General features: G+C 34.2%; 2 protein-coding genes across 3 annotated transcripts in view; one reads left to right on the forward strand and one right to left on the reverse strand.

The window, feature by feature from the left end:
- AKIRIN2 (akirin 2) overlaps positions 1-12,705 on the forward strand; it is a 28,431-nt gene extending 15,726 nt beyond the window's left edge. For both annotated transcript variants that reach the window (XM_031964546.1, XM_031964547.1), the window contains exons 2-5: positions 5,714-5,857; positions 10,381-10,530; positions 11,194-11,265; positions 11,432-12,705. In XM_031964546.1, coding sequence (XP_031820406.1) covers positions 5,714-5,857; positions 10,381-10,530; positions 11,194-11,265; positions 11,432-11,442 — 377 coding nt within the window. In that variant the 3' untranslated portion in view covers positions 11,443-12,705. The remainder of the gene's footprint in view (positions 1-5,713; positions 5,858-10,380; positions 10,531-11,193; positions 11,266-11,431) is intronic.
- ORC3 (origin recognition complex subunit 3) overlaps positions 5,749-13,776 on the reverse strand; it is a 116,743-nt gene continuing 108,715 nt past the window's right edge. The window contains exon 17 of the mRNA XM_023503103.2: positions 5,749-5,901. Within this exon, the coding sequence (XP_023358871.1) occupies positions 5,868-5,901 (34 nt within the window). The 3' untranslated portion in view covers positions 5,749-5,867. The remainder of the gene's footprint in view (positions 5,902-13,776) is intronic.

Here is a 13,776-nt window from a genome sequence, read left to right on the forward strand (position 1 = left end):
AAAGCAATGAGAAAAAAAAATTAAAGAAAAGGTTGAAAATACTGTGTTTCAAACCACGTTCAGTCACTAGTTCTCTCTCTTTGACCATCCATGTCTATTGGCAATGCCTTGAATCACTGCACTGTTGAAAAGACCCAAGTCCATCCTATTTTATCATCACATACTCTTGTTACTATGTACAATGTTCTCCTGGTTTTGATCGCTACACTCGGCTTTAGTTCATAGTTCTTTCCAAACTTTGCTGAAATCAGCCTGCTAATTTCTTATAGAACAGTAATGTTCCATTACATTCATGTAATATAACTTATTCAGCCATTCCTCAACTGGTGGGTATCCATTTAATTACCACTTTCTTATCACAGCAAAAAGAGCTGCTACAAACTAACTAATTTTCAAGGGCTGAGACAGTGCAAAAGGTAGAATAAAAATATTCCGGGGGGAAATTTAAATTGCTTTAAGATTTTGATTGTTAAGATAGTTTGAGGTAATAGATCTAAAAATTTGACCACAGAGGAGTGTGGCTGAAGTAGGGTACAAAGGGATGTTAGGGATTTTGAGGGGGCGATGCCCCAGGAGGCCAAGTTATCTGAAGAGCCTCTTCACTTGAAATATGAATGTCAATATGAAATGTTGAAATATGAAAATCAGTCAGAAGGAAGTGGTTGAGGAAGAAAACTGAATTAAATATAGTGCGAATTTATTATAACTAAAAGAAGGAAAAGTTTATAACAGTGGAAAGTATTGTTTTTCTTTTGACAAAGCTGGTGTGGAGATGGTTTGGAGAGAAGGATGAGAGGTCAGCATTGTAGAGAATTGGCAAGCTGTGAAGGTTTTCCTTGAGGCGGGATTTCTAATATTATGGTCCCACTCCTGGTGGGGGTGTCCCTGAGACCCTTTAAAGGAGTCTATGAAGTCTAGGCTATTTTCATAATACCAAGGTGCTATTTATCTATTAAAATGCTCCTCTCTTTTCCAGCTAAGTATCTGAATTGGACTGGATTTTTTTCATAAACTTCAACTAAAATAACATTGCAACAGATGGCGTGCAGAAGCAAATATGAGAATCTAGTTGTCTGTTAAAGCCAGACGTTAAAGAGAGTTATAAAAATATGCAAAACAATGCCAGTATTCACATTTTTGAAGTTATTTTTCATTAAAAATTGTTAGTATGTAATGTGTTATTGGTAACAGGAAGAAGACATGTTGAGTGAAGGGAAAGAGAGAAAATGAATAAAAGAAGATAAATAATTGACTAAATTTTGTGTTTAAAAATCTTAGACAAAAAAATTTCCTGCAAGTTATTTTCTGTAGTGCTTTTTTGGTTTAGTCTTTTTCCTCCCTCCTTTCCTTCCCTCTCTTCTTTCTTTTCCTTTTCTCTTCTCAGTTTAATTGGAGGGTTGTTTCTCTCCCTCACACTTTGATTATACCCAGACAACAATCCAATTTTAACCTATTAGCTTCTTCTATCATTCCCAATGACTAGCTGCATGAATGCTACCTGTCTCCCCCTCCTTGCATAATACAGTGTGGAAACCATTCTTTTCCTCCCTTTCCCAATAATCCTTTCTCAGTAGTCTCAGCACTTGGCTTATAGAAATAAGAACCAGGCTAGAAACTAGGTTTGGGAAAGACAGGGAATGGATAGGGGGTGGAAGGAGGAAATTGGCTCTAGGAAGTAGGAGAAAGGGGGGGCGGGGGTGGGGGAACTCTTACAAATCTCTTCTCTATTTGCTGCTCCTTGCATCTGACGAAACTGAAAAGGAAAAATGGGATCTAGTTGCTAATTTTTTAGATTCTTTTTGCTATCTTGTTTTATGTTGAGTATTTCTAGCAACTCTTGGTTTTTGGTTGAGCATTTTTTCTAAACTAGTTCCATTTTTTGGCGGTTTAAAATATTAAATATGACCTCTTAAGACCAGAAATCAAAACACAGTAAGGTGTCTGCCATTTAGCAAAAAATGTCTTTGGTCAAGTGCTGTTATTCCCCATTTAACTAACTTTAGGGAGAAGAATACCTTGGAATTATCTGAAGGCACACTGAATTACTTAATTTGTCTGGAGAACTGACATAACATTACTAATTTATATGCTCATTATTATATAGCTTTCTAACTTGTGATTTGTACTAGCTTTATAATTATGATTTGTACAATTACTAGATTCACTAGTATTAAATTTAGTCTTTTTAAAAGGCATTGGACAAAGATTCTAGTAAATGTAGTACTAGATTTATTAAATCTAGTACTACATTTACTAGAAATTCAGCCCATTAGGATTAGACTTGACATATACAACATCAAAAAAGCTTTATTTGACCTTTTTCTTGTGTTTCTGAACATAGGTATGTAATTAGTAATACTACTGATTTTGGCATTACCATTTGGTCATAATGAAGTAAAAATTGATTTAAAAGTGATCTGACTAGCTTTGAATAAAAAGAAAAATTCTACTTTACTAATATAAAAAACAATATTGCTTATTTTGAATTAGTAGGTATAGAGACTACTCAGATCAGACATTCTGATTTGACTTTTTTTTATTTTGAGGCAGTCAGGGTTAATTGATTCTCCCCCCCCCCCCCCCCCCCCCCCCCCCCCCCCCCCCCCCCCCCCCCCCCCCCAAGAGCTACACAGCTAGTGTCTGAGGCTGGATTTGAATTTGGGTCCTCTTGACTTGTGGTACTCTATCCATTGCACCAACTAAATTTCCCCAGTTGAGAAGATCTGGATAGTTTTTTGTCTTTGTTGTTTTTGTTGACCATTATGAAGCTAGAGGGATTCTCTGAAGATTTAGTCATTACTACTGTACTGCAATAACTTGGAAGGAAGGAGAACCTAGAAATCAGATTTTAGTTGATTTTGTTGTTTTTTTTTTGTTGTTGTTGTTGTTACAGAGCTTATGTGGACCGATATCAAATAAGTCATCACATCAGTGCATTTCAGGGTATTAAATGAGGTCTAATTGACGTTTTTATGCTATATTAGAAACAGAAACAGTGCTATCCCAGGACCCCTTTTGATTTTTTTTTTTTTAAAGCATTGGATGTGGGTTGTTTTGTTTTTAACATTGAATATAAATGTTTGAATTGACTAATAGAATTTGCATTAGTTTTTATTATGGGAGATAGTTTTTGGTATTGTAGAATATCAGAGCAGAACCATAATTTTGTTTGGCAATGTAACACTTTGATTTTTTTTGAAGTCTTGCTTGGTTTTGTGAAACAAATGGGAAAATGATAATACTAAAGAAATTGCTTTATGGTGAGGGAAGGGGAAAGTTACAAGAACTGTGAACCAGCTCTTTTGATCTTTTTCTGATAAATTTTTCATTGATCTGAATTTTGCATATGTCAAAGGTACATTCACAAAACAAGGTTTTATTAAGCACCAGGAGTATATAAGACGTGGGGGATACAAAGACCCAAACAGTCCCACTTTTCAAGGAACCTCTATACTTTAGACTTGGGATTTTTTTAAGTCCATAAAAGTAAGGAGGCCAAGGACGCCAAATTTATCAGTAGTTCTGAATTCCTATTTATTTTTAAAGGAAGACATCTGACATCTTCATGCCTTCCATATTAATAATATGGCCTGGCTTTCCTATAATAGGATATTCATCCAAGTTAAGCCTGGAAGAGATAGAAATCAAGAGAAAAAAAATCATTCAGAAATGTAGACCACACAACAAGTTAGGGGGAATAGCAAGTAATCCAATTTAGAAACGGTAGCTTGTGTAGGGGAAGACTAGTAATGTAAATAAGGCAGGGAGTAGAATGAGGCTAGATTTTTAAATGACTTTAAATGGCAAGCCAAAAGAGGTTTTGGTTATTCTATTTTTTTAAATTCTGGAGGCCTTGGGGAACTATTAAATAATTGTGAACCAATTCAAAAATAATTGTGAATCTTTTGATTTAGAGGAATATATAAATAACATAATTTGGCAGTTGTGGGAATGGAGTTGAAGTAAGGATACCAATTAAGGTGGTGATTTGTGTGAGTTTGAGAAAGATAAAAGCAAAGTTGGGAACTGATCGACTATTGGGGTGGAGAGTTGAAGGGAGGGAGATTGAAGATTTGGAAGAAGACTCAGGTTTGATAGGAAGTATAAGTGATAATTTAAACAAGAAATAAAATAAGTTAGGAAAAAGGGAAAGAATATGTTCTGATTTCAGCATGAATAAATAAATACAGGATTGTTATTTTGTGTGTAAGACTGGTTTTAGGAATATTGTTAAAATGCTTTAACAAGGATTATTATTTGGAAAAGGGAAGGAACCTAACAGATAATTACAACATTGAGATCCAGGAATGTAAAAAAATGATTTACCCCAAGTCATACAACTAGTTAAAGTCAGATATGAGACTGTTACATTTTAAAAAAAATTCCCCAAATACATTCAAAAACAATTTTTTTAAATTCATTTTTTTAAAAATGTTTTTTGATGTTGATGTTTTCACTCTTTCCCTCCCCCCTCCTTGAGAAAGTAAGCAATCTGATACAGGTTATACATGTGCACTTATGTAAAACATTTCATTTTGTTCAAGAAAAAGTAAAAATTTTGATGCTTTGGTCTTTTCAAATGGCATCAGTTTCAAGGCAAGTAGTAATTTTTATCATGAATCATTTGGGATTGTCTTGGATCGTTGTACTGCTGAAGTTATATTCACTGTTGTGTTCCAGGTATAACATTTCTTGACTCCCTTTCTAATGTTCTACATTGGTGGTTTTCACACTTTTTGGTCCCAGGCTCCCTTGAAACTCTTAAATTCTTGAGGCTCCCAAAGAATTTTTGTTTATGTAGATTATCTCTTTTTTACTTACAAACTCAAAAGACAGGTCCTCCCCAAGGATCTCCTAGACCTCAAAGGTTTCCTGAACTAGACTAGTTCCTGTGTGCACACAAGCTGATCATTCTAATCTAATAAAACTAATCCTAGGAAAACAGGATAAGCAAGCTTGTTAGATTTGTTTGTATAAAATAGGATTAAGTTACAAGTGAGTAGGTTCTCAGGACTAGACATTTTATTTGGGGGACTTAGGCTTTGTTTTTTCATATGATTGTTTATTCCCTTATTGTTTTAGGAAGGGAGGGATGGAGGGGCAGGTAGGATGAAGGATTGATTGGTTTATTAAGCATCTAATAGGTGCCCAGTGCTACAAATATGTTATCCTTACTACCATCCTGAGAAATGTTATCCTTATTTTAGAGAAGAGAAAATTTAGGGGTAAAGTGACTTGCCCCAAAAGTCACACAGCTATTAGTGTCTGAGGCTGCCTTTGAATTCAGGTCTTACTGACTTCAGGTCTAGCCTCCCTGTCAAGTCCCAGATAGGTCAATTTAGAGCTAGAAAGGAAATTTAAGGCCCAGCAAAGGTAAAGAATTATTCAAGGTTAAAGATGTTCTAAGAAACAGGCAATATTTCAATTCAGGTTTTCTGACTTTTGAATCTGTTTCATTCCACTGTACCATGCTACTTTCAGGGTATTATTTCTGGATATTGCTAGCTCAAACTCATTTAGCCATTTGTTTTGTTAGACTTGAATGTCACATCTTTTGATACTTGGAGGAAATCCCTTTTTGTCAAAGTGGTGTTTAGGGGAATGGCATTGACATTGAGGGGAACAAACACAGATACATATTAGAAACCTGATCAGATTTTTCTGGGTATGCTTTCTTGCCTAATTTTTAACCTTATAAAATGTTTTATTTTAGAACAAATTCTGTACAACATAAAACAAGAGTATAAACGTATGCAGAAGAGAAGACATTTAGAAACTAGCTTCCAACAGACAGATGCTTGCTGTTCTTCTGATTCACAGCCACATGCATTTCTCCTCAATGGACCAGCTTCTCCAGGTGAGTGTAGTCAAAACGGACTGGGGTTTCTCCATCCCCAATTCCTAAAAAAAAAAATTTGAACAATTTGATTGTTCTGTTTTACTGATTAGTGTAACAGTGCTTTTTAGTAGTTATACAGCTTGGTTTGCAACTATCAAACATGCTATAGAAGTAGTTTCTTGGAAAGGGTAGGATTAAAATTGGTTAGTCCGGTTTGGATGACTGCCTTGGTTTGGTGTGAGGCCTAGGAATAAAAGAATGGTAGGAGGAAAAGTCATTTTGTTTGACTTAGTTTTGTGTTAAGAGTTGCTGAGGGGATTGCTCAGTCTGTGAACCCTAGTAGACTTGATGATTTGAAAGGTTTTTTTTTTTAACTTTAAACTGATTTGTAATAAGTGAGTTGGGAATAAATTGACATTTGTTTTTCTCAAGTGTGTTGAATGCCGTCTTCTGACAATAGCACCTTAGTGGACCATGAAGCTAAGTAATTTGCTGAAGGTTAAAAACTGGCATGCTCTGCACTCTGATGGAAGAATGCTTTTATATCAGGAAGTTGGAAAGTGAGATGCTCAATGTAGCATTTTTTCTAATAATGAATTATAAAAGATTTAACTAGGTAGGTTCACTAAGTGACATGCTGTGATGTGAATAGAAATTTTTTTTTTTTTAACAAAGTCTCAAGTCACTTGTAGAGGCAAAACACTGTTATTACATGAATCAATACATCATTTATCAGATACTTTGTAGGTATTTATGAGGGAATGACAAAGGACAAACACACCGCCCCAATTCCCACTCTAGTGGGGCTTTCAATTTGGAGTCAGGTTCTTTATACCTTTCTAATTCAGAGAATTGTTTTAAGATTTTTGAATCTTAAAGATTTTGAATTGAAATTTTTGTTTGAGTGAATGATTCTTTATTTTTAAACAACAGCGACTTTTTTGTCACATTAGGTATACTTTAATCATTCCCCAATTTATAGGCATCCCCTCACTTTTCAATTTTTTTTGCCACCATAAAAAGCTACGATAAATAATTTTTGTGCATATGAATTCTTTTCCTTTGACTTTTGTATAACTCTAGAAGCAGTGTTGCTGGATCCAAAGTATATGCATAATTTAATAGCCTTTGGGGCACAATTCCAAATTGCTTTCTAGAATGGCTGGATTAGTTCACAAAACCACATACTTGTTTTTCTTATTTCCTTTGGCATATTTTCCTTTTTGGTCATCTTAACAGTGTGATAGTTGTGAAACAGTAGTTTAGCCTTTAGTGACACACTTATTTCAAGCTTGATTGGAAAGAATTCTAGCTTATCTTTATAAATAATGGCCGCTCTTGGTTTTAGGTAGATGCTGCTTATTTTGATGAAACATTCATTCCTATACTTTGTGGTTTGGTGTTTTTTGTTTGTTTTAAACAAATGGCTTGCGTGTTCTGCATTTATTAAATACTGTGAGTTTTGCTGGGTTTTAAATTTTTATTTATTGCTATGATCAATTATTCTTACATTTTGCCTAATATTGAACTAGTTCTGCATTCTGGTATAATCCAATGTGGTCATAGTATAAAATCTTCATGAGATATTGCTGTAATTTCTTTTCCTTAAAAAATAAAAAAATAAAAAGTTGATGTCTCAACTTGTTGGTTGACAATTTGGAAAGACTCAGAAGATGCTGTTCACATTTTCAAGGAGCCATAATATTTCTACTTAGTGGTTTTCTTTCTCCTGGTGTTTCCTTTTTGTTTTGATTCTTGGATAGCATAACTAATGTGGAAGTGTTCATGCATGTACAAATATCATATGATTTGGTGGAGGAAGCAGGGGGGGGGGGGGGAATTTCATGAAAGTAAATGTTGAAGGGGAATATGATCCCTGAAGTCAGGAGGACCCAAATTCAAACGTGGCCTCAGACACTTAACTCGTACTAGCTTTGTGGACCTTAGGGACATTAATTGCCTTACACAGGCACACAGTGAATGGTAAAAAAATAAAAATAAAAAAAAATCTTTACATGTAATTGAAAAGAAAATACTGGGGTTGTTGGGGTGGAAATTGGTCTATAGTTATCTTTCTTTTGAGTTTCCCTTGTATGAAGACAATAGAAGTGTATGTCATAGTATGAATGTCATAGAAGGAATTTGATTTAGGACTCATCTTTTCAAACAGTTTACATAATATTAGAGTTAATTGGTAGAATTGTAAATCCATCTGGTTCTGTTTTTTTTTTCCCCCTTAGGGAACTCAATTTATGCCTTTATTTTTCTAAGATGGTGTTATTTAGACATTTTATTTCTTATTTTTTTATTTATTTTGCCATGACATGGCAAATGGGATTCCAATGACATGGGAGATATTGGCACAGGACAGTCCAGCATAGTGTGCTCTCATCAGAGAAAGTACTATGCTCTATGAGCAAAGTGGAATTGAATTAGCTCAGAGAAAATCTAAGATGTACAAAGAGCTGCAAAAAGAGAAGCCATTTATTTATTTTTATTTATTTGTCTTTTTTTAAAAAATTCATTTCATTTAGATTGTTGGTTTGATTGGCATATATCTTTCAAATTCATTAATATGTCCTTTGATTTTCATTATTTCCATTTCAGAGTTTTAAATATATTGTTCAGAGGTTTAAAATGTCATTTTCTGTTTTTTTTTTTTTTTTTTTTTTTTTTGGCTGCATGCCCATTTTTTTGATCTAATCTGTCTTATTGATGTGTTTAAAGATAAAACATTTTCTTGTCAGCATTGTTTTGGTTGTATCTCACATATTTGAAACACTGTCTTGTTGTTAACATCTTTAATGAAATTGTTCTATGCTTTGTTTAGTCCACTCACTTATCAAAAACCCTTTATTGAATATATTTTTTATTGCATCCAAATTTGTTAGATGTCTGTTGTATAATTTAACATTTTTGTTTATCTCAACTTTTTTTGCTTTGTGGTTATATTTGTATAGATCTAAGAGAGGTAGATTGGAATCCCATTAATATTCTTTATTGTCTTGTTTCCTTCTGTAATTTTCTAACATTTGTTTCAAGAATTTGGATGCTATGCCGTTTGTTGCATTTGTTCCCTATTGATATTCATTGTTTATGGTACCTTTTTAGCAAAGTGTAGTTTTGCTATTTAGCTCTTTTAACTTTGAGATCACGATTGCCCCTTCTGCCTTTTCTTCAGCTGAAATTGGATTTTGTGTGTGTTTTTTCATTTTATGTATTTCTTATGGGATTCTGAATTCTAATTTCATTTTGCATTCTATTTTATAAAGTTCATCATATTCAGTTAGGATTGCTAACTTTTTCTCATACTTTTTTATCCTCTGCTCATGAATCTCTTTTGCTTCTGATTTTGGCCTTCCTTAATCTACCCTCCTTCCTCTCTTTCCCCTACTACCTACACTTTTTCTCTTACCTTCTTATTGGGTGTTTGAATTTCTTTACCAAAACTGTGTATTGAACCAGTACAGATGTGAGGTTTTGAGGGACTGTTCGTTTCTAACCCTTCCATTGTATAAACTCTTTTATATCCTCTTTTATGTGAAGTAATTTCCCATTTTTTCTCTCTTCCCCCCCTTTCCCTGTACATTCTTTTACACTCTTCCATTTTTCAGATTATTTCAGTATTACATAATCACACACAGATTTTGTTTAATTTTGTTGTCATTTTAATTATGTCTGACCCTTTGTTGACTCCATTTGGGGTTTTCTTGGCAAAGATAGAGTAGTTTGCTATTTTTCCAGCTCATTTGACAGCTGAGGAACTAAGGTAAACAGGGTGAAGTGACTTGCCTAGGGTCACACAGCTAATGTCAGAGCCTACTCCTTTATCCATATGCCATATGTATGTTTCTGCCCATATAAAAATGTAAACACTTTATACCCCCTTTTTTTTTTCCATCATGTGTATCTTTTTATGCTTCTTTTAATTTCAGATTTTCACTTCTGGTTTTTTAATCAGGAATGCTAAAACAAATCCTCTCTGTGTAGGATTATATTTAGTTTTGCTGCATAGATTATTCTCTTGCCTTTCAGAAAATGATGTTCTAAGCCCTATTATGTATGTTTCTTCATGGTAGTGAATGTGAAATGGTATGTGATCTTGAGAGTTTCATAGTATTTATTTTATTTTATTTTTTGCTTTTACTAAATTTTCTCTGGCTTGGAAGTTTGGGATTTGGGCTATCTGATTCTTTGGAGTTTTATTTGGGAGTTTCTTTTGAGAGATTAGTGATGGATTCTTTTGATTCCTACTTTGCTCTTTCTAAGGTATTTGAGCAGTTTTTTAAAAATAATTTCTTGAACTATGTTTAGGTTCCTCTTTGTTTCTGGATTTCATGGGAGTAATTCTCAATTTATTTTCTAGATCAGTTGTTTTTCATATGAAATAAAATGATCTAGAATGAAATCTTTAATGGCTATGATCTAGAATGAAATCTTTAATGGCTACTACAACAACTAGCAAACTGGTTAGAATCAAGGCCTTCTTATGGTTCTGAATTGTTTTTTTGTTTTTTTTTTTCTTCATACATTATATGTAGGCACTTCATCTGCAGCATCATCACCATTAAAAAAAGAACAGCCCTTATTTACTCTAAGGCAGGTTGGGATGATCTGTGAACGTTTGCTGAAAGAACGTGAAGAAAAGGTTCGTGAAGAGTATGAAGAAATATTGACCACAAAACTTGCAGGTATGTCTTGTAATATTTTCCTTATTCAGCTTATACTCTATTGGCTATGGAAAATATTTGCTCTGGCAAACACTTCATTCTCAGATTGGCATTTTCTAAATTGCTTATAGAACATCTTTTTTAAAAACAGAAAAAAAGCATACAGATCTGTAGAAAATGAGGTAAAAAAAACACCCACTTTTTGATTTTTCATAACAGTAGTGACTAATGCCAACCTATAACTGTATTTAAATTTTTTTGGAAGAATCTGATGTAAAATATTGTTTACACGGATTGTGATTTATATTTACATTCAAGTATTCTGGCTTATAGAAAATATTCATTTAAATTGTCATCTATAGATGATTTAGAGTGTAACATTAGCATTCAGAGAAAACCCTTAGGTTCTCTAGTCCTATTTTTCACAGAAGAAATCTTAATTAGGCTGAGAGGGGTTACTTGCCCAACCCACATGACTTGCTCAATTCCTTGTTAACAGTATGTTTTTCATAATGGCATATTGCCATTATATTATTTATTAGAAAAATTTATATTTTGATATTTAGAATTGTTGCTTCACAAGATTTGGTCAAAAGGAGGAAAAATGGGGGGGAAATATTGACCTGGGAAGGCTCACTTTATAAATTATTACAAGTTTGACACATTTACTTAATCTGTTTGTAGAACAATATGACGCATTTGTGAAATTTACGCATGATCAGATAATGCGACGATATGGAGAACAGCCTGCTAGTTGTAAGTATTTGGATTTTTTAATTTAAAACAATTTGTAGGATTTGGTTTTTAATACTTATTTCTGGGGTAGAGGTTGATGGGTGTGTTTATTACAGATGTTAATTATTTTAAATTACCAGTGTTTTTGGAGAAAACAATTCTATTAATTTTCTTCTTTTTTCCTCAGATGTTTCATGAATCACGTTTCCTGCATTTGTGGGCTGCCCAGTTCCCTGTTGAGTTGTTGCAAGTGGTCCCAGTTAAGACTTGCAGCAATGCCATATTTCTCCCCTTCCCCCTGTGAACACAGGTTATTTCAAGCTTTTGTCAGTGGCAACCACTCTTAGGCAGCAACTGATTTTGGAGTGCTCCCTGATGTCAATACCATCTGGATGTGGACTGTTGCTACCTGTATTAATACCAGTGGCCTCATTTGCTGTATCATTACAATTTGGCTTCTTATGTTAATGATATGTTTGAAAAAGATTAAAACTGGTGTTCTAGAAAATGCCCTTCATTGGTTGTGTAAATAAAACTGTAGAATGACACTTCGGATTGAAGTTAGTGTGGTTTTAATAACTGTGCACTACAACCAACCTGTAACCGTCATTAATAACTTAGAATGTAATCCCAGGACAATTAAGCAAATAGCCCGCAGTACTATCTGTGAAATATAGTGAAGGAGAGCATTTCTGTATTCCAGGACTTTGGGGGTGGGGTAGTTAAGAATGGGTTTATATGATTTCTTGTTTTGTAGTTTTTATTTATTCTATCAGTCTTTAACAAATGTTTATTGCTGCATTTTTTTTTTCAGTGTATCATTGTTTTACTGCCCTTGTAGTACTGGAATTTAGTTGAAAAAAATAAAACCTTTACTTCTAATCTGTTTGTTTTTAATGTGCAGATGGGCTTTGTGCAGTGAACAAATAAAATTAATATTTGAAATGCAAGCATTACCTAAGTGAAGGAACTGGAAGTTCTCAGAATGAAGTTTTATCTCGAGTAATCAGTGATTTAGTGTTATTGTTTAAAACTTGGCTGAGTTGTTTTCTGGTCCTGAAGCAATTTTCTACCTGATTGCAGTGATAGGATTTGACTGGCACTAAATTGCAGCTTATACTTTTAGCTTCAGAATTGTAAATTTCAGTAGAATGAAAAAGATTTGGGGGGTTTTGAAAGTTAGTTATTGGCATGAACAAAGATCTGAAATTTTTTTTATCACTTGTTAAAAATTTAACTTTTAAGTGCTGTTTTTAAGCATTTTTTTTATTTCTTGTTTAGTTTTGAAGCTATGCCAGGGATAAATCATTATGCTAAATTCCAGTAATACATTTGGCCATAAATAATTGAAAATGGGTTAATTTTTGGAAATATCCTAAGTGCAGCTTACTTTTAAAAATGTGCTTTCTGTAACAAAGCAAAGAGATGTATTTGATGCTATACATTTTCCTTCCCCTGGTGGCTTATGTTGTTTTTCATTAATACTTGAAAGTATTGGTTTTAACCTAATGAAGACTAAAGGGAGGAAAGGAGGCATGGATGGAAGGGTAATAAATACACTGACCCTGGGCTGTGGTTATAGATGTCACTTCATCCTGTTTTCCTGGTCACTAACTTCCACACCTGGAATTTTAGTGCCAACATAGTTGTATTAAAAAATCAGTAATAGGGCTACTTTTTATACTTGATACAGGGAGACACCAGTATCTCACTAAAAGGAAAATCAGTGCCTTTTTCCTTCCTTTTCCCCCTATTCCACAAGGAATGATATAACTTTTTAGGTCACAGCATTAATATAGTACATTTTAGATTTTATTAAAGTACAGAAATAAAATTTCATCGTAATGAAATTTCATTAGAACAAAAACTTTGCCAAATCTCAGTTTATGGCCTGGTCTTAAGCCACAGAATTTGGGCATTACCTTAGAATTCATTTTAATGGGATTTGGTTAATTGGAAACTTTCCTCTAGTGATGGGCCAGATATTTAGTTAGATTTGAAAAGTCTCTCCCCGCCCCTTCCCCCAACCCCCTCACTTTCAGGCCTGTTCTCTTTGGAATTACTTTTGTAGTGTTTTGCTATCGACAGGTTGGTGATTAAAGTAATAGCTAGTCAGTGCTGTTAATAATTTAAAGGTATTCTGTTACTAAGACCTATCATTTGTAGATATTGTAGGTAGCACACTGGCAAGCAGTTTTGTTGTTTTTGGTTTTTTTTGAAAGCAAACTTAAATTTTAGCTTCCCATGGCCTTTTAGAACTCTCAAATGGTGCTGTGAGAACTATGTTGCTCTAATGTGAATTAGTGCCATAAAACCCTGTTTAACCAGAACACTCAAATATGCTTTGGGGGGGGGGGGGGGGGGGAAAGGGGTTTGGGGGGGGGGGGGGGGGGGGGGGGGGGGGGTCAAGGGGTTTTGGGAGGGTGTACTGGGTGGGTGTGGGTAGGAGTTGCCTTTGAGGGAGAAGTCAATCACAAAGCATATGAATTCTCAGGGATTTATTCTAACATCTTCCAGGGTATTTCTTGGCCT

This window comes from Sarcophilus harrisii, chromosome 4 (genome assembly GCF_902635505.1).
Source record: "Sarcophilus harrisii chromosome 4, mSarHar1.11, whole genome shotgun sequence".
Taxonomy (NCBI): domain Eukaryota; kingdom Metazoa; phylum Chordata; class Mammalia; order Dasyuromorphia; family Dasyuridae; genus Sarcophilus; species Sarcophilus harrisii.